Below are 27,506 nucleotides of genomic sequence, written 5' to 3'. Positions count from 1 at the left end.
TGCTGAATCTAACCGTGTATTAAGTTTTTGGATTTTGGGCCCCGTTTTTAAATTGGTCCACATTGAGGTCCAAAGGGTCCAAAATTTAACTTTGTTTGATTTCATCAAAAATTGAATTATTGGGGTTCTTTGATATGCCGAATCTAACCGTGTATTTAGATTCTTAATTTTTGGTTCCGTTTTCAAATTGGTCTACATTAAGGTCAAAAGGGTCCAAAATTAAACTTAGTTTGATTTTAACAAAAATTGAATTTTTAGGGTACTTTGATATGCTGAATCTAAACATGTATTTAGATTTTTGATTATGGGCCCAGTTTTCAAGTTGGTCAAAATCGGGGTCCAAAATTAAACTTTGTTTGATTTCAACAAAAATTGAATATATGGGGTTCTTTGATATGCTGAATCTAACCATGTATTTTGATTTTGGACATTGGACCATAATAGGTAAATTAAAAAAATTGAAGTTCTTAGACCACATTCTTTCTGTGTCAAAAACCTATGCTGTGTCAAATATTTAATCACAATTCAAATTCAGAGCTGTATCAAGCTTGAATGTTGTGTCCATACTTGCCCCAACTGTTCAGGGTTCGACCTCTGCGGTCGTATCAAGCTGCGCCCAGCGAAGCATTTTATTATATACATGTTCTTATCCCGAAAAAGGTTATGCAACACAGTGTGGATGTGGAATTTCAGTTTTAATAATACTTATATAAAACTTCAATGTCATTATGTGTCAAAAATGATAGAATGGTGCTGCAACCTTAGTAACCCTAGCATACAAACTAGAAGCAAGGTTATAACTCATCTTGTAATGCAATCAATTGTTTTCTTTGTATACATTTGTAATGTACAGATTGGTAGTCTACATGCTTAATTAACAGTACAGACAATTTTCATTTCGGTTCCACACTTGTTATCATCATTCTCCTTGTAGTTAATAAGTACCCTGAGTTTAGATTATCATAAACATATTTTGGAATGCCTGTTTTCACTGAAGAATGTAGAGTTAAAACATGTGATCTATAGATAAAATTAAAATATGTAAAAAATTACATATTTCTACGAATGTATTAACCATACGAGTTAAAAGCCTATTGGAACACTCAGCAGAGTTATTGAATTGGTCCAGCCCTTAAACAACTGCCGAGATGAAGTAATTGGGGTCAATCCAAAGTTGGCAGTAAGATGCCCTTCAGTTATCATGCTATGTGTCCATTGGCTCTTCTATGTCATAAGATCAGTCAAGATTGCCTCAACTGATTTCCATAATTTTTATACACAGTGCTGATACATGTACCTATACACAGGATCAAGTTGTGAATTTCTTTGCTTGAATTATTTGTTTCTGTGCCTCACAGCAGAGCCCTTGCTGACGTAGAGTGGTATTGATAAGATATGTTGTCTCAGTAAGTGTGATTAGGCAGCTGTTTTTTCTATTCAATACAGCATGTACATGTACAGTACATGCATGTGTAAACACACTTGTAATCAAAGCAATATGTAAATTATTTATTTTGGATGTGACAGTGTATTGCATGATTACTATTTAAAGTAAGGTAATTTTGACATCTTCATGTTATTCATTCATTCATTATAAAAAAAACTTACAAAATCTGCATTCTTAAAGAAATATATATAAACCCCAAAATTAAATAGAGGGGTGGGAACTCTGGGTACATATTACAAATGTATACAGATTCAACCACACCACCCTACCAATAATATGATATTTATACTTTCCAGTTGTTATGTATTTTTATGCCCCATCTACGATCGTAGTAGGGGCATTATGTTTTCTGGTCTGTGATCGTCCGTCCGTCTGTCTGTCCCGCTTCAGGTTAAAGTTTTTGGTCAAGGTAGTTTTTATACGCCCGTTTAAGGAACGTATTATGTTATACCTCTGTCCATCCGTCCGTCGTCAACATGTCGGACATTAACTCAAAAACGCTTCAACCAATTTGCATAAAACTTTGGTGAATTGTTCATATCTATTGATGTGAGCTCCCTTTCGTTTTTTATGCGACGGGCGTATCATGGCGCAGCTGTTTATTAATGAAGTTGAAGTCCAATCAACTTGAAACTTAGTACACATGTTCCCTATGATATGATCTTTCTGATTTTAATGCCAAATTAGAGTTTTGACCCCAATTTCACGGTCCACTGAACATAGAAAATGATAGTGTGAGTGGGGCATCCGTGTTCTATGGACACATTCTTGTTAACTTTAAAATGTGAAGTTTACTTAGAAATTTAAAATTAGATAAATTTAACTTTTCTCTTATGCATGTTATGATATGATGTAAAGTCTTGAGTGCATAATATTTTGAATGGATGGTGGGAATTAAGTTACAGAACACAAATTTGATAAATGTTTTTTTTATCAAAACTTATCAAACTACTGACGACCAGTTTAAATACATACAGAAGAATGCACATCTGATACTTGTTTATCAACTTGAATGTGGCTGGAGTTCAAGGCTTTGTTACCTGAGTGCAAAATAATCAATTCACTCTCAGGTATAAAAAATGTATACATGTACATACTGGCATGGTAGATATAGTATGGTATTAAAGAATGTAATCAAAGCTTAAAAATAACAATCCATTCAAATGAGTACTGGTACATGTACATGTATATTAATCATATTGATACATGTACTAAGACACTTTGGGTTGTATTAATTTATTTGTATGTAGAACTACAAACTACATTCAATGTAGAAAATACATGTATATATAATGATAGTAATATATTTGACGAATAGTATATGAAATTAAACATCCAGGTTACCAATTATAAACATGATTAAGAATTAAAGAAAAATAAAATCCAACAATCTTTATAGAAGTTGGTTCACTTAACCCATAATTTTTGCCCTTAAAGTTTGATTTGATTTTAAATGTGATCATGTTGTGAAACATGTGTTCAAATTAAATATCCAATTGTTTCAGTTAAAAAAGATTTTTACCAATTCAATTGCTGCATTAGTCATGTTAGTGGTGTATTTGTGATGTCATAAATTAAGGTGAATTTTGTTAAAACCTGATTTTTTTGCACAATTTGACAAAATTTATGACAGTTGTTTGAAAAATTAACAGTGGTGCCACCGCTCGCCCACAAATGTTTTTGTTGAATTATTCATTTTAAACCATATTCTTCACTTTTTAACCAAAATTTCAATAGTCGAGGGGTGGTGCAAATTATTAAATCATGAAAAAAGGTTGAAAAAGGTGACAAATTTCTAGAAAAATGGACTAAAATGAAACCTTATCTTATTTCAGGCCAATATATGTATAAATACCAAGGTTAACAATTTTTCTTATAATACTTTCAAATATAATACATTTAGCTTCACATACACATCAGATTTACTCAAACAATCAAAGTTTAAAAAATACATCTTCACAGGGCCTTTTTTGGGGGTTACTGGCTCTCCATCTACTCCTTTCTGTAGATCATATTGGTGGTAATTCCTAAATTTTATCATATACATTCATATTAAAATATATCCCCATTTAAAGGGGATCAATATATCATTTTTAGCTGGGGGATTTTCAAATGGAAAGGAAGAACATTTTAACTGTTTCCTTATTATATGGTACAGGTAATTATAATTTAGTAATGTACAAGTAAATTTCATCCCTCATGTTATTTACAATAAGGGTGTATGCTTTTTTACAAATCCAACAAAATTTTGTTTCTTTCTTCCCTGATTTTTGATTCATCATCACAAAATCTATAAAGCTTTCATACATTATTTGCCTGGAATGTGAAATTATGAATCATCTGATATGTGTATAAACCTGGTTACAATCTTGTCTGTGTCTAAGTCAGCAGTTGATGTGTCAGTAAGTAAGTAAGTATGCATAGATAGATTAATGAATAGTCATAAAACATGCTTTAATTTTAGAACTTAGGCTATTTTAAATGAAGTTTTAATGATTTGGTAAACATTAATTTTCCTTTTTTTCCTGACAAAGTTAAAAAGTTAAAAATATTATTGATATTATTTTATAAAACGGGACATCTTGAATTTGGTCACAATTTAAAAAAAAAACTTTAATACACTATGTACTGGAAAAAAATAGGTATGTGTCAAACCAATAAAAGAAATTAAGTGCTAATGTTTTTCACAGAAATTTCATTCCTCAGACATGTCAGTCCACTGAGGACAGACATAATTTTTCTAACTATGCAAACTAACAAAAGTTGTCAAATTTAAAAAGTTTTACCCAGTAATCAAAAATGATAAATGTCAGACTATGCATTGAATGCATTAAATATATTTCCTACAATTTGTGGAATATGATATTCTTAAATATTTGTCCAGTAATATTTATTTGGCTAGGCTGCACCTTGCATTCATTTTGTCCAAAAAAACACCTTTTCTATTTTGTTGTATTAAAATAACTTCCTGTTCATTGATAAGTTGGTAGTCACACTTAATGTTAACTGTAAAGTAGTATTTTCCGGGTTGTACAACTTTCAGTGACATGAATCACTACTACTATAGTTAAAGTTATACACAGAAGTTTTAGGTAGGAGTAGATTAAAAGACTATTATCTCATAGTCATAGTAGTATATGTGTGTAATATACCAGGAACAGATGTACATTTTGTAGTTAATCATTCACACTTGTCATATGTTGTAGTTATATATATGTAATGAAAATTCAGTACAACTACATTTTTAAAATTTTGTCAATGAGTATATACATGACATACATATAAGTCATATACCTTTAGGGTGTTTGATAAGTGAATATTTCAATATACATTTTTATACCCCACGCAACGAGTTGCAGAGGGTATAATGTTTTTGACCCGTCTGTCCGTCCGTCTGTCCGTCCGTCTGTCTGTCTGTCCATCCGTCAGTCCGTCAGTCCTGTTTCTTGTCATCGCAACTCCTCTCAAACCACACAACAGAATTTCACGAAACCTTTTTAGATAATAAGGACATACTATGTAGTTGTGCATATCGACAGGTAATTACGATTTAATTTTTTTTTCTAGGAGTTACGCCCCTTTGAACTTATTTGCTTCAATAAACCTCTGCAACAGTTTGTCATCGCAACTCCTCTGAAACCACACAACAAAATATCATGAAACTTTGTAGATAATAAGGACATACAACGTAGATGTGCATATCGACAGGAAATTACGATTCAATTTTTTTTCCAGGAGTTACGCCCCTTTGAACTTATTTGCCCAATATACTACTGCAACCTTTTGTCATCGCAACTCCTCTCAAACCACACAATAGAATTTCATGAAACCTTTTCAGATAATAAGGACATACTATGTAGATGTGCATATCGACAGGAAATTACGATTCAATTTTTTTTCTAGGAATTACGCCCCTTTGAACTTATTTGCTTCAATAAACCTCTGCAACAGTTTGTCATCGCAACTCCTCTGAAACCACACAACAGAATTTCATGAAACTTTGTAGATAATAAGGACATACTACGTAGATGTGCATATCGACAGGAAATTATGATTCAATTTTTTTTTCTAGGAGTTACGCCCCTTTGAACTTATTTACTTTAATGTACTACTGCAACAGTTTGTCATCTCAACTCCTCTGAAACCACACAACAAAATTTCATGAAACTTTGTAGATAATTATAAGGACATACTACGTAGATGTGCATATCGACAGGAAATTACGATTCAATTTTTTTTCCAGGAGTTACGCCCCATTGAACTTATTTGCCCAATATACTACTGCAACCTTTTGTCATCGCAACTCCTCTCAAACCACACAATAGAATTTCATGAAAATAATAAGATAATAAGGACATACTATGTAGATGTGCATATCGACAGGAAATTATGATTCAATTTTTTTTCTTATACAATTTTTTTTTCTTACAGTTATTTTATTTCTCCAGTGACAATGTGGGGACGTGGGGTATGTGAGCGTGCTCACTAAGGTTCTTTAATTTTGTACAGTGTAGATCTGAAACCGTCCCCTCTAGCATGTGTAGGCAGACAAATGTTTTTTAAATATTTTTATCTCCAGAAGATCTTGGAAAGCAATTGCAATAATTAATTAACACACCAAAAATTTTACCAGTTTAAACAGTATTGAAATTTCTTAACTGATATTAATTTCCTATTTTACAGGTCTCCTCTGTTGATTCATATCAAGTAAAAATAAAAGATGACAGGTAAGAAAGTTATCCAATAGACAAGGTAGATACAGCCCATATTTTGCTTTCTAATGTAATGATTTTTCAGAGTAATGATTTAAAATATGTCAATCAAACAGCAATGTAATGTCTACACAAAAATAAAGCCTGAAAAGATAATTCAGGTAGCAAATGATCACTTGAGAACACACTGGTCAAGTATTCTTAGTAGTTCATCTACAACAATCACTAGCCAGCCTGTCAACACTGCATAGTGAGTTCTAATGCTTTCTAACTTTCTAGTGCTTTCGATTCCTATCTTAATGGACTAGGAATTCCAATGTTCTTGCTGAAGATAGATTGTTCTCTCTGGGTACTCCACAAAAACAAACTGGCCACAGTGATATAGACAAGCATGTTGACAGAAGCCTTAATTCACAAAGAAAGGGCAACAAAAAACAGCCCCCTCACATCCTCCCACCCATCAAAAATGATGTGATAAGACGATACCTGCCTTATACTAGACTGACACACCATATAAATAGACTTCTATTGTGCTATCTCACTAAATCAGAGCCTACCAATCTTGACTCATGATAGTAAATGTTTTTTGTAGAAGCAGCAAATACCAATATTATAGTCTTTTTTACCTAGGTTGGGGTAGAATCCTGTACCTCCTACATTTGAGGCTACCACAAGACCACTGAGGATGAAATAATGTCCTCTTTTAACAATCAATGTTAAATGGAAAATAACCTTCAACAATATGTACTGTGGGCTATTGCTCACTTTTTATACCCCTTTGTATATCTTGGTAGATATCACTTGCAGTTTCTGAGAAGATGTGTAAAAATTGTTTTATAGGTAGCCCCTAAGGGCAATGTGAGCTTTTGCCATCGCTTTGCCTCTGTCTTTTGTCACTATGTTGTCCGTTGTCCATAAACTTTTCTTTAAAAATCATCTCTGGAATTGCTCAATGGATTGATACCAAAGTTTGTCTGCTTTATCTATAGGATGTCAACTACAAAGTTTGTGATTTTCCTCCAGATTAACAAACCTGCCATGTGTCAAACTACAGTTTTGGCTAATATTTCTAAAACTATAGCAATAAGAGAAGAACTTTTAGCAGTTATTGGCTGTTATCTTTAAAAAGTATAGGTGCTAGGTTTAAAATCTAACTTGCAAAAAGGATCAAGACAAAACATATCTACCCCTGAAACTAAAAAAAATCTGTCAACCTGTTTTGGAGTTATTAGTTCCCTACCGACGAAGTCAAAGGGGACTTTAGGTTTGCACAATGTCCGTCTGTCTGTCTGTCCATCTGTCAGTCCGGCAAATCAGTTTTCCACACGATATTTGGGGTATTGTTTAATCATGACAAGTTACAGATCAAGTTCGAATTTTGTTCCGGTCTGATGATTTTGTGCAGAGTTATGGTCCTTGGACTTAGAAAATTCACTCAAATAATCAGTTTTCTGCACTTTTTTCGTCATGCTTGAAGATATTGATTTGATAATTGGTATATAGTTTTATCATGACAAGTTACAGATCAATTTCGAATTTTGTTCCGGTCTGATGATTTTGTGCAGAGTTATGGTCCTTGGACTTAGAAAATTCACTCAAATAATCATTTTTCCGCACTTTTTCAGTGATCTGGAAGGATTTTTTCTCTATGGGCCCAGGCCCCCCCAAAAATAAATTCAATGGGCCATTTTTAGAATTAATGGGCCATGTTGTCAAATGAGTGGGCCATTCGTTTACAATAAAAACAAAAAATAAAAAAGTGTATATTTCACTGTACTTACAAGTATGATTCTAACTAATATCATGGATATTGTTCCTGTGATTTTGTAATTTCAATTTCAATGAATATACAATTACTTCTTCCAAACCGGGCAATATTTACGATAACCTTTATTTACAATGTTAAAACTGGTACTGTTCCCTTGTTCATGTTGTTCATGTTGATGGTTTTTTTTTAAATTAAATTTGGGTCTTCGTCGATACCATACTTATTCCAGACGTTCCGTATTAGAGGAAGTTTCTGGCATTTCCTCTGCACTTGTATTATTATTACTTCATCGCGATGACAAGAATAACAGTTAATTGATAAGACACAACAACAATTCGCTGAAGGCATGTTTACAAAATGTCAAAACGAGCCAAAGACCAAAAAAAATGACAAGGACAGTTAAGCCCCTTTTATGGAGACAAATACTATGCTATTCATAAAAAGGCTTTTGGGTTTTTCAATCGAAATAATAGCAAGCTTACTTAAAAGATTATAATTAGAGAAGAATTCTCGCCTGTACTAGCCAATTTTCACAAATTTAAAGTCGTTTATAAAAAAATATATCATGAATGATGGTTAATTACGTTTTTTGGGTAATCAGTCATACCGCATGTTGCTATTATTACCATAGGAAAACACCCGAGACGTCCCAAAAATATATAGGTGTTCTTATCATTGGAGTAAACACTACACAGTTGTGTACTCACAAATGGCGGCACGAAATACGATCGGAAATCCATTTGACGATATCTCAACGTTTCAAAACGAAGTTAAAAATATCATGCGCCACGCGGGCGCTTACATTTGTCAATCTATGCGCCATTTCTGGTCGATAAGCACAATTGGCGCAAGGCGCACGTCCTTCCCGATCACTGCTTTTTTTTGTCATGCTTGAAGATATTGATTTGATAATTGGTATATAGTTTACACCATGACAAGTTATAGATCAGGATAGCATTTTGTTCCAGTACAATGAATTTTTAACCGGTAGGGGACTATGTATTGCCATGCAATACTCTCAGAATACTTGTTCCCCCTGAAATATCAATTTTTTGCTGTTTTTGGCTGTTATCAGAAATTTATAGGAGCTACATTAAAAGAGTAAACTTTAAAAATTATCAGCCTGACAAGATCAATGTACACTGAAAGTTTAAGGACCCTTTTATTGAATTATTGCCCCATAAATGTTGATTTTTACTATTTGTTGCAGTTTTGGCTGTTACATGTATGTTAAAAATTATAGGAGCTACATGTAGGTTTAAACATGTATATTGCAAAAACGATCACTGTTACAAGAGTAACTATTGTATGTATTTTAAGGTCCTAATTAGCAAACTGTTGATTTTTTCACAAGCTAAGCAATACAGGCACAGGTGTTTCACTTGTTGTGTGTGTTTAACTTCTGAACATTTTTAGTTGGCCTTTCCAGTAAATATTTAAATAGAATTTTTTTATTGTTTTTTTTTAACTTTAGAAAATTCACGCATACAACCAATCAGACAATAATTTTTATTTGACAAAAGGCCTAAAAGTACTTATAATTATGCTTAAGAGCTAGTAGATACATTTGTCTTTTAAAATACAACTGTCATGTAAGCCAAGTAGATAAATTTATCGGTTTATAAGAGCTAAATTGACAGCAGGTCATTCATACAATAACGTCCATTTTCACGATTGAAAAAATTGGGTGGCATAATAGGGAGGTAAGTGGAATCCTGATTGGATAATAATAATGTACTTTATGTTATATTTATTCTATGTTACAATAAATCTTTTACAGGATTAGTCAAAGCTAAGAAGTATGATTGGAAAGATTCCAACATGGCACTGTTTGGTACTGATGTTGAAAGACAAGTTAAAAGTATGTAGGATATTGAACAAAACATGATCAGTACACTTTGGTTAAAAAGTGATTAACATGATTAAAAATTATCTATAGTAATTTATTTGCAATTTTCACACTTTATTAAAACTTAAAAGCCCCCATCAAATTAGGAAATATTTTTTTTCTCTGCAAAATTCAATGTGTGGTATTTTTCACTTTTAAAACTTTACACATTTTATAAAATTTAAATAAGACCTAGTTATGTTACCAGGATATGAATTTTTTGTGTTTGCTTTAAATTCTATTACAATTTCAAAAAGGGTTGACCCCTAGAAGACAGCCAGTTTCTAGGAGGGAGCAGTGATTCTATCATGCAGGGCACCCCATAGCCCTTTTAAATTCATTTTCTTATTATAATCAGAACATTTATACATGTGTATTTAATCTTACAAAGGCAATTGCATTTTTAACAATTGTGACTTTTATCCTTTTGTACTGTAAATTCAGAAATTATTGTGTTCATTTATTTATTGCAATTAATTTTTGAATTTTCTCATAGTAATAGGTTGTTAAGCCTAATCTTTTGTTTTGGAAAACATATATATATATATATATATATATGGTTTTAATTCATTGATCAAATGACTTACTATTTTATTTCTGTATATGAATTAAAAAAAAGATGACACATTGCTTAACATGTGTCAGATGTAATGGGGATCTAAAGACGAATATAACTCCAATGATTAATAATTTTCATGCTAACTTTGGGGATCTAGAAACTTAGTTGAACAGTTGTCATGTGTTATTGATAGTTAAATGTGAGGCCTGGTTTGGTTAATTTAGACATATTTTAAGGCACAAATGTTTATTCATCATAATTGTTCACTGGAAACTTTTGTAAGAGTGTTTTCCCATTTCAAACAACTTCCCAGCATATTTTGATCACACAGAAACATATGAGACACTTACCAATACATTTGCAATGAATAATCAAAGTGTTTAATATAAATGTTACCTGGCATCTTTGATTACACTGTCCCCTAACAACAACCCTTTAATTGATTTACTTATTGATCATACCTAGAGGAGGGACAACAGTCTAGGTGCTGTGTGTAAAACTTTTCATGTCACATGGTATGATTTCAGCTTCCGTTTGGCAATTTTAAATATTGCAAAAGATTCATTTGTATGTGTTTTAATACCAAATGTACTCGTACTCCATTGCATTCACCTAAAATATAGCAAGTTTTCACAAAGAAAGATTAATTGATCATCGAAAATTACTTTTACATATAAAATTTAATGTATTTTTATACGACCACAAAAAAAATTTGCGGTCATATATTGGTATGACGTTGGCGTCGTCGTCTGGCTTCGTCGTCGTCCGAAGACACATTGGTTTTCGCACTCTAACTTTAGTTTAAGTGAATGGATCTGTATAAAATTTTACCATAAGGTTCAATACCACAAAAGGAAGGTTGGGATTGATTTTGGGGGTTATGGTACCAACAGTTCAGGAATTAGGGGCCAAAAATAAGCATTTTTGTAACTTCCAGACATTACTTGTGTGTTAGTGTATGGATCTCTCTGACATTGTACCACAAGGTTCCATATCACAAAGGGAATGCTGGGATTGATTTTGGGGGTAATTGCCTCAAAATTTTAGGAATTAGGGGCCAAAAAAGGGGCAAAAAACAAGCAGTTTTCTAGTTTCATGACAATAACTTGTGTGTAAGTGTATGGATCTTTCTGAAATTGTACTACAAGGTTCCATATCACAAAGGGAAAGCTGGAATTGAGTTTGGGGGTAATTGCCCAAAACGTTTAGGAATAAGGGGCCAAAAATAAGCATTTTTTTCTAGTTTCCAGACAGTAACTTGTGTTCAAGTGTATGGATCTCTCTGATATTGTACTGCAAGGTACCATACCACAAAGGGAAGGCTGGGATTGATTTTGGGGGTAATTGGCTCAAAATTTTAGGAATTAGGGGCCAAAAAAGGGGCTAAAAACAAGCATTTTTCTAGTTTCAGGACAATAACTTGTGTGTAAGTGTATGGATCTTTATGAAATTGTACTACAAGGTTCCATATCACAAAGGGAAAGCTGGGTTTGAGTTTGGGGGTAATTGCCCTAAACGTTTAGGAATTTGGGGCCAAAAAGGGGCCTAAAAACAAGCATTTTTCTAGTTTCCAGACAATAACTTGTGTTCAAGTGTATGGATCTCTCTGAAATTGTACTGCAAGGTACCATACCACAAAGGGAAGGCTGGGATTGAGTTTGGGGGTGATGAATCATAAGGGGGTTCATAAAATTAGGTGGGAGGGATTTTTTTTTCCTTTTTTTTTCTTTAAAATTTTCCATTTTAAATTGGTTATTTCTGATTTATATATAAAAGCAAATAATAATGATATGGTTTGAATAGGTAAATTAAAAAATTTTAAGTTCTTAGACCACATTCATTCTGTGTCAGAAACCTATGCTGTGTCTAATATTTAATCACAATCCAAATTCAGTGCTGTATCAAGCTTGAATGTTGTGTCCATACTTGCCCCAACTGTTCAGGGTTCGACCTCTGCGGTCGTATCAAGCTGCGCCCAGCGGAGCATTTTATTTACTTCTGTTTGGTAAATTGTATCTTTAAAGATTATGTTCCGGTAATATTTCTATAGTTAGCAAGTAGAAATCATTGAAATTTATAACAGTTATAGAATATTGTTCATTCAGCCTAACACATAAAAGGTCTCCTTAACTTTCCATCGGTTGCCGCTAAAAATGATGATTTTCAAATAATATGTATAAATATATTTGTCAAATCCATGAGTAAATACGTTAACCTTAGACACAAAAACCATTGTTTTGTGTATTTTAATTACATTGTATATTCAAGATAAAATGAAAAAAGCTTTTCATTTTTAATTGTGTATTATATGTGTATTGGTCGGTTTCATTCTCTATTGTGTTTTCTCGTTTGTTTTCTTGTTTTTTTTTTTTTTTTGTGCAGATAAATGAAGGATGATTACAATATTTATAATTTTGTATTAAATAAATTTTAGTCCTGGATAAATAAAAAAGGGGAATGGAAATGGGGAATGTGTCAAAGAGACAACAACCCGACCAAAGAGCAGAAAACAGCCCAAGGCCACCAATGGGTCTTCAACACAGCGAGAATATCCCGCACCCAGAGCATGCAGAGGCGGGCTTCAGCTGGCCCCTAAACAAAAATATGTACTAGTTCAGTAAAAATGGACATCACACTAAACTTCGAAACATATAAATGAACTAAAATAAAAAAAACCTAAACATTAATTCAATCAAATGAATTCAATTAATCCATGGCTCCATGCCGTATGAAATTAAGCGGTTTAATTTGTTTATTATGTATACATGTATGTATATTGTATAACCATTACAACTGTATATAATGCTTATATTTATAATCTCAGTCAACGACTTTCAAATGTCCAGGGGATGTTCACACCACGAACTGCTTGTAATAAATGACAGGTTATATCCGCGACGGATTGATAATATAAAACAAATCTGTGTGCCATGTGCAGAATATCGTCCCTCCTCTGGATCATCTCTGTAGTTAAAGGGAGATAAATCAATCACAACCTGACCAGGGAAAAATAAAAGTAAAATATGTGAAGTTTAATTGTTGGTCACACTTTTCACAATAATGAAAATATGTCAATAATTACTGAATTTACAGGATTTTGCAGCCTTTATAATTTTTTTTCAGAGGAATCTGCCATGGGAGAACCTGCTTGGGAGGGGGCAGGACAATCTGTTGGTCTGAAGATCTGGAGAGTTGTGGTAAGTTGACATTGTTGTCAATATAGATATAACATGATTGATTGATTGTTGATTAGTTAGCATCCAGTGTACTGGCAGAGATGAATGAATGACTGTTTTAACATCCAGGGGCTAATATATATGACATATGTATTCAGGATGACAACATGTGAATGTGCTGAATTTTTCGTTTTCATTCTCTAACTTCAGGCCACACCAATTTGATTCCTAGTTCTTCGGATTTTCCGGCTCCTGTTATGGCGAAATTGACTTTTCAATTAAAAAAAAAATTTTTTGGTCCGCATGCTGCTCCAAAATTAGTTTTTCCTTGAAATTTTTTTTCTATTGCATATATATTGCTCCGATCGATTCAAACTCATGTGTGATAAATTGATTTGTAAATAAAAGGTAAAAAATCAGGATGCCAACATGTAGTTGTGTCAGCTCATTCAATGCTGTGGACAAGTTGTTATTGAACACACAGTTATCCAAAATGCATCTCGTTTACCTTTGAAGACCTGTTCTAGGTGGCAAAAATTAAAAAAAAATTTCATTAGATGACCACAATCACATCAATATATGTTAGAACTATCGTCATCCCTGATCCTTGTTTAAACAGGCATAGAGGTTGCACTTTGTAAATACAGCTGTTTCACAAGCCACGCCTCTTTTGGAGAGATATATAATATTCATAGATATGTTAATTTGTTAACGTACTGGTTCCCAGATATGATCTCTGTGTTTCATCTCATAGAGACATAACTTGGGAATGTCACCAGTATAGAAAAACATGGTAGCGCCTAAAATTAATTCTTAGGAGGACACTCAGGTCCAAAGTGGAGGTAGGGGTAGTATAGAATTTTAGTATAAGTTTAAACTCTTAGAAGTTCAGGGCATATAAATGTTGAAAATATGCCGCACAGCCCTATATTTTGACCTCTGAATAAAATAGTAGTGCATGTCAACTTTCCCTTCTGGGATATAATTTTTCACGAAACTTCATAGTAAAAGTGGCTGTTTTAGCCGCAAAGGGAGTTCCTATGGGAAATTGCATTGTCTATATTTACAGAATTGCAACCTATATAGGGTGAAAAAAGAGAACATATAGAATTTCACCAAATTTGGTTTATCTCAGAGATTTAAATGAAATTAACTCATATACAAAGTTTTATGAATATTTCATGAAGATTGAGAAAATCCTGGGCCTTAACTACATGTATAATGACTCAGCATAAATTCACAGTTTACAGTATGCATAGTTTACTTAAAGTCCTGAATTCAAAATGAATTCTTAATGTATGCATATTTGTATTTGAATTGTTTAGAAGTGCTTAAATTTACTCTTCGCATTTATTGAAACTCATAGATCCTTCCTGAATATTGTTTTTGGGGTGTTTTTGTTCTTTGATAACCCAAAAGTAAGCCGTAATACCTGAATGTGCCTTTTTGTGACCGCGGCATAAAAAAATACAAGCTAGAAATACAAAAATACCTCATTAAAACTAACAATAGTGTGTTCTATCCTAAATATGTACTGAATATTCCATATTCACAGAAAAGGCAGAATAATTTAGCAAATGTGAGGCCCCAGTGGCAAAAAAAAACAGAATATTGCCTACACCCTGGGTCACAAAACAGATAATTTAACCTGTAAATGCTATGATTTTATTATTTTAAAGGTGTTTTGTATAGAAACCAATAACTGTGCTTTGAAATTATGCAAAAAACAGATGTTAGCAGTCAGTTCTATAAAACTTTTAGTGAAGTCATACATTAGACTGGTAACTTCATCATTGATTGTTCATACATACAACTTTTGAAAATATGGCTTTGTTTAAACAACACTTCTAGTTCATATATTAGCTAAATTATGTTAGATATATGGTTAGAGATGATATTGTTGTGACAACATTTCTACACTGACCATTTGAGGTAGAAATTGTTAACTTTAACTAAGAATTGAATGCTTCTTTTTGTAAATTCATTGGGGTGTAAAAGTGTTGACCGAAGTACATTTTGTATGAAGCGCAGAAGCGCTTCATTCTAAAAATGTGCGCACGGTCAACGCTTTTACAACCCTATGAAATTACAAAAAGAAGCATTCAATACTTATAATTACATTTTATAGCTAGGATCATGAAAACACGATTTCTATCAAGTTTTTCTTTAATTTACCTGTGCACTTTATTGTGGGACCTCGTGTCATCATGAATGTTACATTTCATTGTGTAATGAATGTTAATTTCAGAAGGACGCGAGATTGCTGTTAGCCAATCAAAATAATGTATCATAGTGAAACATACATTGAATGTAATTATTTGACAAATAGGCATACAGTAAGATGTGGACTGGAGACAAAGGCAGGATTGGATACTTTACATAATCTTGAATGTTGGAATGATTAACTACTAAACTTTACATTTATAGTATTCTGAAATGCTTTTAATTTGTTATAAGAATAGTTCCAAACAGGTTCTACATGTTCTAGACATTTCATGTCAGAAAACATGCACATAGGGTAAGCTGACAATAATTAAAGTCTTGTTTTCAAATTCTTTAAAAAATTGAAACAGGGGTACGGTGGGGGTATAAAATGTACTGTAAATGAAAAGTTAGAGAATATGCAGTGATTTCTTTAAGGCTTTAATTCTGATAAATAAGTATTGTTGTGACTTGTACTTAAAGTGGCACAGTTTTAGCCGCAAAGGGAGTTCCTATGGGAAATTGCATTGTCTATATTTTCAGAATTGCAACCTAGACCTATCTATCCTCAGGGTTTGACACTAACTAAATGTATGTACTAGCCTGCAGGGCTAGTGAAATTATTATTCTACTAGTCCTCTTGTCAATTCACTAGCCCTCCAAGTGCCAAAAGCACTTGGATGGTTGTGCCACTGGCACGACCCTATCTAGGATGGTTTGGGGGCATGCCCCCCAGAAAATTTTGATACAAATGAAGCTAAATCCTGTGTTCTGGAGCATTTCCAGAGGGTTTTGAACATGTTTTGTTTCATGAAATTTCACTGGTTTGCTAATAAAAAATACCAAAAAAAAATAAATTTCATATTTTTGGCCATGGCGTTGTCAGTTTGTTTTTCGATCTATGAGTTTGACTGTCCCTCTGGTATCTTTCGTCCCTCTTTTTTAATCATCTAGTATATTAAGAATGTGTTCGACTTATTTTGAAGACCCCTTTAGATCATTACTTCATCATCATCCTCATTTTACTTATCATTATTACTAGAGTCTTTATAATGAAGATGGATAAGTAATGGATTTAAAAATACAGCCACAAAAGAGGAACGGTTTGCCCTTGCTGTTTTTTGTCATAATTCTTCATGGATTCCTTCTTTTCCCTTGTTGTTTGTCAGTTTATTTTTTTTTGCAGGACAAGATTTTATTCCTAAAAATCTGCATATTTTTACTAGAGACCAAGGATTTGTATAGTATACAAATCCTTGCAGAGACCTTTAATTTTGTATAAACAGTGATGGTATTGGTAGTAATGTATGTAAATTTCGTATTCATGTTATTATTTTGATATTATGAAAGCACTTTTGAGATCCAGGTTTCTGATTAGAATCATCATGGCGTTTGTAACACACGTGGTTTTCAATGTATTAAGCACCATCATTGTTTCCGTTTCTTTCCCCTTTTCCCTTCCCAGAAAGTTCCTTTCATGTTAAAAATGTCTGTCAATCAAAATATACGTGAATAAACTGTACAATAAAGACGGCTAAGGTCAGCAAAAAATCTGGGACAATTAAAATTTTGTGAAATTACTAGTTTTAAACAAAATTTTGACTAGCCTGTCGGACTACTGTGATGAAAGCTTTACTAGCCCTCCCTAATTTTTACTAGCCTCTGGCTAGCGGACTAGCGTTAGTGTCGAACCCTGATCCTGGATGAAATTAATTGTAAATTCCTATACGGTAAACTTTTTAAAAAATCACAGAATTATCTTATTTTGATGAAACCCCATACCCCCTTGTTAGTCTATTGGCATGCAAGCAGAATTCTTTTTGTAAGGGGAAATTTAAGAGTTCCAACCTATGAGACCAAGGTGGTGGTATTGTGATTGGCATGCTCATAATAATAAGGGATGTGTAATTGGTTCAACCACTTTTAGTCAAGCTAAAGAGTTTTAAATGCATTGCAGCTTTTAATAGGAGCAAAAGGAAAGAGTATTTTTCTCAGTCAGAATAATGCATGTGAATGTGGTGACAGGTATTTTAAGGAAATATTTTAATACATTGAGATCTACATGCATAGCAATATAACTATCTTACTCAGGATGTTGTTTTAGGACAAAGCAAGAAATATTCCCCTCACTCATTATGTTGATCCTAAATATGGATAAATAGTTCCAACTGGATGTCAATCAGCCAATAAACAATCATTACCATATTATAAAAACAACTATATCAAAAAATATTTAATATCTTTCGGGGCATTTTTTTGGTTACATATACATATTTTAATTTTATTCAACATATGTCATTTACCTAACATAATTGCTCGTGTAAAACAGCATCAGCTATGCTTCTTTATATATATATACATGTATGGATTTAAATGAAAATTCACGCAGACAAAGCTTATTTGCTGAAAATAATCAAAATTAACTACCGGTAGACCACATTGAGACAAGAAAGTCTGGCATGGAACAGGCACCAATAAATCAAATTATATGCATTAGAGCATGTTTCTCCTTGTTTTTCTATGAAGTAACCCAGTTATAACATGTACATAAATTCTAAATTGCACAATTAAAAAAATATATACCGCTCGCTTCACTAGTAGAGCACTCATATTTTTTGGAGCTTTTGTCCGCAGGACTACAAATCAAATTGGTGTGGCCTAAGTGTTTCTTAACCAAATGTTATAAATCTTATACACAATGCTCATAACCACAAAACACAGATCAAGTTTGAATTTAGGTGGCATCACTTTTACCATTCTAGAGTTATGCCCCTTTACAAATGGAAAAATTGCTGAATTTTTCGTTTCCGTTCTCTAACTTATGTTTGACTCAACCAAATGTTATGAAACTTATACTCAATGCTTATTACCACAAAACTAAAATCAAGTTAGAATTTTGGTAGCGCCGCTTTTACCTTTCTAGATTTATGTCCCTTTATATCCTTAAATGCAAGGGGCATCTGTGTCCCATGGACACATTCCCAATTTATTAAAATTTGTTTTCTGCTGCTGACATGGTGGTAAAAATCATTAAATCAGTAATTAAATGCTACAACTTAACCAAAATAGGTATCAAGGTGTCACAATATTGTGTTCAAGGATTGACAAGTGCTGCAATTGTATAAAGTCTAGAGAATTGTATTACGTTAACATAGATGACAAAATATATTCACATTAAAACAATAAACAAACAAAAAAGGAACAGCAGCAAACACTGGCTGATTCCAAGCTTGAGGCCAGCACATTCATTTTTAAATTGCATGAGCTTTTGAGTGCTATTGATATTCTTAATCCAGGATTGATATTGCATGTTACTTTTATGGATACATTCTTCAAAGAATATAATTTAAGACATGAATTTCAAAGAATATAATTTAAGACATGAATTCTTCTTTTTTATGCCCCCGCCATAGCGGTAGGGGCATTAAGTTTTACCCTTGTCCGTCTGTACGTACGTACGTCCCAAAATTGGTTTCCGTTCTCTAACTTGAGTTTGCCTCAACTAAATATTATGAAACTTATACACAATGCTTATTACCACATAAACAGATCAAGTTTGAATTTTGGTGGCATCACTTTAACCGTTCTAGAGTTATGCCCCTTTATAAATGGAAAAATTGCAAAAATTTTCGTTTCTTCTAAATATCAAGTATTTTTTTAAATTTGGAGTTATCTTCCTTTGTCCATGATTAAAGTTGAATCAACTACAATCAATGCTTTATACAATGCAATGTTTAATTTTGACTTCCACTGATAAAACACAGATCAAGTTGAATTTGGGTAGTGTCACTTTAACCATTATTGAGTTATGCCCCTTTATAAATCGAAAGATTGCAAAATTTTTAGTTTCCATTCTGTAACTTAAGTTTGCCCCAACTAAACATTATGAAACCTATACACAATATTCATTACCACAAAACTAAGATCAAGTACAAATTTTTTGTTTTCATTTTCTAACTTTAGTTTGCCTCAACCAAATGTTATGAAACTTATACACAATGCTAATTACTACATAATACAGATTAAGTACGAAATTTGGTGGCGACACTTTTACTATTCTTGAGTTATGTCCCTTTATAAACATAAAAATTGCTAAATTTTTCGTTTCCGTTCTCTACTTAAGTTAGCCTCAACCAAATGTTATGAGACTTACACACAATGCTTATTACCACAAAACTCAGATCAAGTTCAAATTTGGGTAGCGTTACTTTTACCGTTCTTCAGTTATGTCCCTTTATAACTATATGATATGCAAGCGGGGGCATCATCTGTGTCCACATGTGGACACTATCCACATTTATTAGTTGAATGGGGTGTAAAAGCGTTGACCGAAGCACATTTTGTAGGAAGTGTTGAAGTTTGAAGTAATTTAAGCAGGTTTTAACATTTGAATAGAAAGTACCTGGTATATATGTGTACTAATTTTGAAAATATTAATTTAAAAATTAATGTTTGACTTTCAGAAATTCCAAATCACAGACTGGCAAGAAGAAGACTATGGAAAATTCTTTGATGGTGACTCTTACATCATTCTAAATGTGAGTTACTATTACTTTTTGAATGTATCTCGTCTTGTATTATATGCTTCAAATATTTTGAAGGAGTTTATAAGGTTCCATAGAATTGAAACCATGTATGAATGATTGAGGTAATGGAATACATTCTTGTAAAAATTTGTACTAAATAATCGTTTCACCAATTTTGTGTTCTTTTTTGTGGCCTGCAACAAATGTTGCAGAATGTGAGACATACATGACATAGGGCTGCTAATCCAGTGACAACATAAACTATTTGTATAAAGCTTTATATTTGAATAGGTAGAAGACCTGCATGCTTCATATCTTGTATACAGATGCCTTATGTTATGAATTTTCTGCCTGCCACAGTTCATCTAACCTTGACCACATTTTTATGGTTCATTATGTCTAGTGTCTAGTGTTCATTGATAGGTCTGTTTCTCAGATACTATAAGCAATTGGTCAATTATATTTGGTGTATGGAATGCTTGTAAGGTGTACATGTCCATCTGCCAGGGTTCATCTGTCCTTGAACTCATTTTCATGGTTCATTGGTCAATGTTATGTTTTTGTGTAAATAAAATTGAGAATGGAAATGGGGAATATGTCAAAGAGACAACAACCCGACCAAAGAGCAGAAAACAGCCGAAGGCCACCAATGGGTCTTCAACACAGCGAGAAAATCCCGCACCCAGAGGCGGGCTTCAGCTGGCCCCTAAAATAAAAATGTGTACTAGTTCAGTGAAAATGGACATCATACTAAATTCCAAAACATATAAATGAACTAAAATTAAAAAAACATACAAGACTAACAAAAGCCAGAGTCTCCTGACTTGGGACAGGCTCAAAAATGCGGCGGGTTTAAACATGTTTTGTGAGATCTCAACCCTCCCCCTATACCTCTAGCCAATGTAGAATAAACAAACACACAGCAGTACGCACAGTAAAACTCAGTTTAAAAGAAGTCCGAGTCAGATGTCAGAAAAGGTAACAAAAGAAACTAAGCAAAATGACAATGATACATAAATTAACAATGGACTACTAGCAGTTACTGACATGCCAGCTACAGACTTCAAGGAAACTAATTGAAAGATTATGTCTTCATATATGAAAATCAAGCACAATCCCTCCTGTTAGGGGTCTAGTATCATACCATCATAAAATATATGCAAAGAACATAAGTCGTATCATGCCAACAACTGGTTTTAGAACAAATGTGTTTATTTCTGATGCAAAAACCCTATGAGTGAATCAATATTAATACCAAAATATGCCATCTGCAATGATCTGACAACAGTATCGTAACTATATCCCCTCTGAATAAGTCTGTTTAAAGGTTTGGTTAGCTTTGAGGTGAATGCCGACATTTTTGTGCTTTGTAAAGAATATTACCATAAAAGATTGGATGTGAAATACCTGAACGTATAAGATGTCTGCATGTTGATTTATATTTACGAATAATGTCCTTGTACCGATGATAAAATTTAGTATATGTTTTGACTAGTTTGTGATATCGAAAACCCTGGTGTAATAATTTTTCAGTAATATAGAGATTTCTTTCGTTAAAATCAAATACGTTGTTACATACACGAGCAAATCGAACAAGTTGAGATATATAAACACCATAAGATGATGACAAGGGAACGTCACCATCTGAAAATGGATAATTAACAATATGTATGTTTCTCAGATGCTATAAGCAATAAATTAACTATTTGGTGTATGGAATGATTATAAGGTTATAGTGCCACTTGATCAAATCTTTGCAATTTGAGCACAGTGTGATGGATCATAAAATACAGGTCAAGTTCTATTTTGATGGTTTCAACATTTACTGATCAAGAGTTATGCCCCTTGGTTACATTATTTAAAAAAAAAAAATTACTTAAAAATTATAATGCAAGTAACAATTGATAAAGTCTTTCAGATTTTAATGCAATTGGTGTGAAACATAAAATACATGTCACGTTTCAATTTGAAGTTTGATTTTTCATTTGCTGTTAAAAGAGTTTTTGCAAATGGGGTTATTTTCCGATGAGCGTCTAGCTTTTGGATCTTAAAAAATATCTGATTCTCAAATTCTTTTATTGGGGGGTATATAGGAACCACTCAGTCTGTCCGTCTATCCATCTTTTCTTCAACAATTTAAACCAAAACTTGTACAAATATAGATTATGATGTGTCAACTTTGCAGCATGGATTTTTCCTCCATTATGTATGCCTGGAATTATGCCCTTGAACTTACAAAACTTTGATTCTATTCAGTTAACTTTGTAGATGTAACCTACTTCTCCTACATTCTGTAACAGATGCTCTTGAAACCTTGTACATTGTACATTCCTAACATGAAGATGTGCACTACATATCATAATCAATATGGCAAACTGTTGTGCTGACAAAAACCAAATTTAAAAAAAATCTACAGAATTTATTATACTGAATTCAGGCTTGTATAGTCCGTGGTTTTATTCTCCAAAATTGAACCTGAAGACAGGGTGCAGATTATAGAGTAGAATAGGAAATAAATAGGAGAAAAATTCGGTTTCGCGAGTTTTGTTTACGTTCTGCCATGTTTGTTATTGAAATTGTAGAGGGCGCTCTTATCATTTTCAAAACTAATAATTTACCTAATCCATATTAATATGCAACTTTTATTCAATATCAAATATAAACTGATAAATTTCAAAAGTAAATGCTCCACTAAAAACTTCTTGTTTCTTTTCACTGCATTGCATATAAATGAACTGGAATCCCCTTGAATTTAACGGAACGAAAAAAGTGTATAAGTCAGCCGGGAACCAGCTTATGCATAACAATGTATAAACTTCAAAACGTAATTGGTTATTCGTTGTATTTTGGTGTTTCATACTGACGCATGTGTTTTGTTTTAGTTTAAGATCCTTCAAACATTAATGTGATAGATATGTTAAACATTATTATACTTAAGGATGGAACTGTTTTACTTTCACAGTCAGATTTTCCGTACACTATCACGGTATTAATTTTCATTTACACATGCTATTCGAACTTCCGCTTTAAACATACCGTTAAAAGGCTTGTATAGTCCGCGGTTTTATTCTCCAAAATTGACCCTGACAGCAGGGGTGCGGACTATAGAGTACAATAAGCAAGAAATAAGAGAGAAAATTTCAATTTCGCGATGTGGTTTGTTTACGTTCCGCCATGTTTGTTATTTACATTGTAGAGGGCGCTCTTATCATTTTTCAAACCAACAATTTTACCCAATCCATATTAATAAGTTATTTTTATTCAATATCAAATTAATACTGATAAATTTAAAAATTAAATGCTTCATAACAAAATTCTCGTTTCTTTTCAATGCATTGCTAAATATAAACTGGTATCTGCTTGCATGAAATCTTATAAAAAAAGACAACCGTAAACCAGCTTACGATGTGTAAACTACAAAACGTAATCGGTTATTATTCGTTCCGTTTTGGTGTTTCCTATTGACAAATATGTTTTGTATTAGCTTAAGACCCTTCAAACATTAATGTGATAGATATATGTTTTACATAAGGAGGGAACTGTTTTACTTTCAAAGTCGTATTATGTACGGATTTCGACTCTGACCGGGTTTTTTCATCTTTTACACATGCTTTTCAAACTTCCGGTTTGAACATACACAAGTTTCTAAATTGTTTTTTGTGTGATTTAGACTTATTTTAACCAGCGTGAAGTGTTTCAGAACCATTTACAAGCAGTTTCAGCTTCTGTTTGGTGATGGAAAATAGGTTTTTCCAAGAAAATACTGCAAACGACCATTCACGGTTTAAAATTACCGGAGTTTCATTAGACCTTTTCTAACAGTTACAAAAAGTTTTTTTACCTGAAATTTCGTTGGGAGAAGGGGGTGCGAACTATACAAGCCTGATTACGGTACACAAGTTTCTCATTTGCTTTTTTTTGTGATTTTGACTTATTTTTAAACTTGTGAAGTGTTGTAAAATCATTTACCAGCATTTTCAACTTCTATTTGATAATGGAAAACGGGTTTTTCCATGAAAATACTGCAAACTATCACACACAATTTGAAATTACTGGAGTTTCATTAGACATTTCGAACAGTTTTTTACCTGAATCCTCGTGTTGAGAAAGGGGGGTGCGGATAATGTACCAGTGCGAACTATACAAGGCCTATTACGGTTAAGCAAAATTGAATGCTATATAACTATATCTCATTTAGTTTATCAAAAGTTTGTCATTATTTTTTTTTAATTTACTATTTCAATTCCCATTTTCCTTTAGACATACAAGAAGAATGAAGATTCTGAGGAACTGTGTTATGACCTCCACTTCTGGATAGGCAAACATAGTACACAGGTATAATATTTGTTTTAGTAACAGGTGGGGAAAAAAATAAAACTTCACCAGTTCCATGCAGAAGCTAACATGCTATATAATATATAATTCATAAAAAAAACCACGAACAAACAAAATAAGCAAATTAACATTGCAAAATCATAATGGCAAAGAATAACAACAGAAAAAGAGAAATGAATGAATCACCATCATATTGTCCAATTACATTGGATGAGGAGCGTAAACATATATTATTACATTGGATGAGGAGCGTAAACATATATTATTACATTGGATGAGGAGCGTAAACATATATTATTACATTGGATGAGGAGCGTAAACATATATTATTACATTGGATGAGGAGCGTAAACATATATTAACAGAGTGTGTCAAATCCTTGTGAGGGAAGTGAGTACACAGGATTTGTATTTCAATCAAATTGATGTTTGTATAACTGAATAATCATTTCTTTTTGAGACCACTTCTATCTCAGCCAGACCACTGAAGGATTATTCTATTGAATTTAGTCCCTTCTTTTAAAACTCAGGAAGTTTTACCAGATTCAAGAAGGAACAAGCTTTTTGAATTCATAACACCTGATTTGGGGTATAAATCATTTGAGACAGCAATCCAAAAGGTATCTAGTTGTTAACATAATATCTTCAAACAACAATGACAAGTGTCAAACTCTAATACAAAATTTCAGTCCTGGTATCAATGATGAGTTTATTCACACAGTCCAGAAAAGTTGTGAATACATTTAACAGACAGTTTAAAGATTTGTAATGAACGCTAAATTCCTTACAAGGATTGTCAACGTTAATGATTATGAATATGTGTCAATATCAAAATATCCTTTTTAGATCTTATTTCTTTGCATTTGTCTTTTGAATTCATGTAGGATGAATATGGAACAGCAGCATATAAAACTGTTGAGTTGGACACTTTCTTAGATGATGCAGCTGTTCAGCATAGAGAAGTTATGGGACACGAATCTACTCTGTTTAAATCATACTTTAAATCAATCACGTAAGTCATTGATTGAACTTGTTTTCCAGATGATGAATGAAATAAATTGAAATAAATAGAAAGTTCTTAAAGATAGCACCTTTGAACTAGAGGCTATAAAAAGCCTGTCACTCACCTAGGTCTATGTGCATCTTCATTAATGGACACTCTAACATTGTATACTAGAATTGAATTCATGACAAAAATCTCTGTTTTGTTTATCTTTTATTGCTTAATCATTTTTTTATGTTTACATTTTCTTTTTATCTTCTTTAATTTTCAAGATACGGTCAAAACTGCCATAACAGTCACATCATTTAGGTGGTCACCTGCCTCTAACTGTCACTTTCAGACCCTCCCAAACGTTTTCTCTATATAATTTAACTCGTTTCAGCGGTCACCTAATTTTCGAACGAAATCTTAATTTCAACTTTGAACAACGGTCATTTTAATGTTTAATGTCGATACTTCCCAAGAGAGACTGCTTAATACAGGTTTGATTGTAATACTCAAAATCACTAAAAATTAGTAAAAATTGTCATTAAAGAGTAATAACTCCAATTAGGAATCAACTGACGATTTTGGCCATTAGACTTATTTGGAGATCTTGTCTTGCTGATCATTTTTGCTAGTAAAAGTTTCTATCTATCTATTATAGTTTTTAAGATGTAAGCAAAAACGCAAAAAAAATTGTAAAAATCATCCTTAAAGAGCAATTATATTGTTCTTGTGATATAACCTTTGATAATGTGTAAAATAGTGGTAATTTTAGGTAACAAAGATTGAGTTGCCATATAAACCAAAGCCGCTTACAGAGTATTGTTCCTGTACAGTTTGTGATGCATTCACTGTCAAAACCATGCTATAGTGTTTTTTTACGCCCATTTATTACAGTATTATGGTATTCTGTTGTCCATCGTCAACATGTTGGACAATAACTCAAAAACACTTTAACCAATTTGCATGAAACTTTGATGAATTGTTTGACGTAAGCTCCCTTTCGATTTTTATAAATTTTAGATTTTACGTTTCCTAGATATGGGGTTATATTCATTGAAAAAGGGGGATTTTTCAGTTTTTGGACATCCGTGTTCCATGAACATATTTTTTTTTTATTAATTCATTGCAGTATTATAAGCTTTGTGTATTGACAAATCAGTTGTCTCTTTTGAATGTTAAATTCCTTTAAAATTTAGATTTTTGTCTTCCGTTAACAGTAAACTTTCATTTAATCAAAAGAGCAAACCCAAAACTTCAAAATCTACTAAACTCCTTAATACTGTAAATTCAGAAATTATTGCGAGATTTTTATTATTGCGAATAATGGGACTGGGTGAGTATCCCAATAATAAGAACTCGCATTCTAATAGATTATACATATATCTGTATGCAGATTTTCCTGAAATCGCAATAATTAATCTCAAATTTTTGTCCTTTCTTTAAAAATCGAAATAATAAATGCACGCATTAATTTCTGAATTTACAGTAGTTTGAATGGACCTTTAAAAATTGGATTTATATCAGTTGTTTTGGAAGGGATACCCTTCCTCAGCCCTGAAAGATGCTGTAGGATATCATAAATTGGTAAACTGTGTTACATTTGTAGATGAATCAGTTTCTGAATTTCGGATTTGATTTTTTTGATCTATCTGAAAGTGAATGTAACATCTTGTAATTTCAGAACTATGCAAGGAGGAGCTGAAACAGGCTTTAAACATGTTTTACCAGAGGAATATAGACCAAGGCTTTTACACTTCAGTGGAAAGAGAAGAATTGAAGTTAAAGAGGTTAACTTATTGATCTATCTATATGAATGGCTTGATTCAGTTGTTATTGGTTTCTCTTACACTCATTCTAACATATTCAAATTTTATCAACTAGGAAGAAGTCAAAGGTTTATAAA

The 27,506-nt window shown here is 32.7% G+C and overlaps 1 protein-coding gene across 7 annotated transcripts in view; it reads left to right on the top strand.

Moving 5' to 3' along the window:
- Nucleotides 1-27,506, top strand: part of LOC127702524 (gelsolin-like protein 2) — a 54,574-nt gene that overhangs the window by 2,921 nt on the left and 24,147 nt on the right. For 5 of the 7 annotated variants that reach the window (XM_052206808.1, XM_052206791.1, XM_052206784.1 and 2 more), the window contains exons 2-8: nucleotides 6,131-6,174; nucleotides 9,708-9,788; nucleotides 13,498-13,571; nucleotides 20,216-20,290; nucleotides 24,539-24,613; nucleotides 25,497-25,624; nucleotides 27,285-27,390. In XM_052206808.1, the coding sequence (XP_052062768.1) occupies nucleotides 6,168-6,174; nucleotides 9,708-9,788; nucleotides 13,498-13,571; nucleotides 20,216-20,290; nucleotides 24,539-24,613; nucleotides 25,497-25,624; nucleotides 27,285-27,390 (546 nt within the window). In that variant the 5' untranslated portion in view covers nucleotides 6,131-6,167. Of the gene's footprint in view, nucleotides 1-3,789; nucleotides 3,858-6,130; nucleotides 6,175-9,707; nucleotides 9,789-13,497; nucleotides 13,572-20,215; nucleotides 20,291-24,538; nucleotides 24,614-25,496; nucleotides 25,625-27,284; nucleotides 27,391-27,506 lie in introns of those variants that run through there. The other 2 variants (XM_052206792.1, XM_052206797.1) reach the window with 2 other exon arrangements.

Source organism: Mytilus californianus, unplaced genomic scaffold, assembly GCF_021869535.1.
Source record: "Mytilus californianus isolate M0D057914Y unplaced genomic scaffold, xbMytCali1.0.p SCAF_1, whole genome shotgun sequence".
In the NCBI taxonomy this organism is placed as follows: domain Eukaryota; kingdom Metazoa; phylum Mollusca; class Bivalvia; order Mytilida; family Mytilidae; genus Mytilus; species Mytilus californianus.
This window is presented reverse-complemented; position numbering and strand designations above follow the sequence as displayed.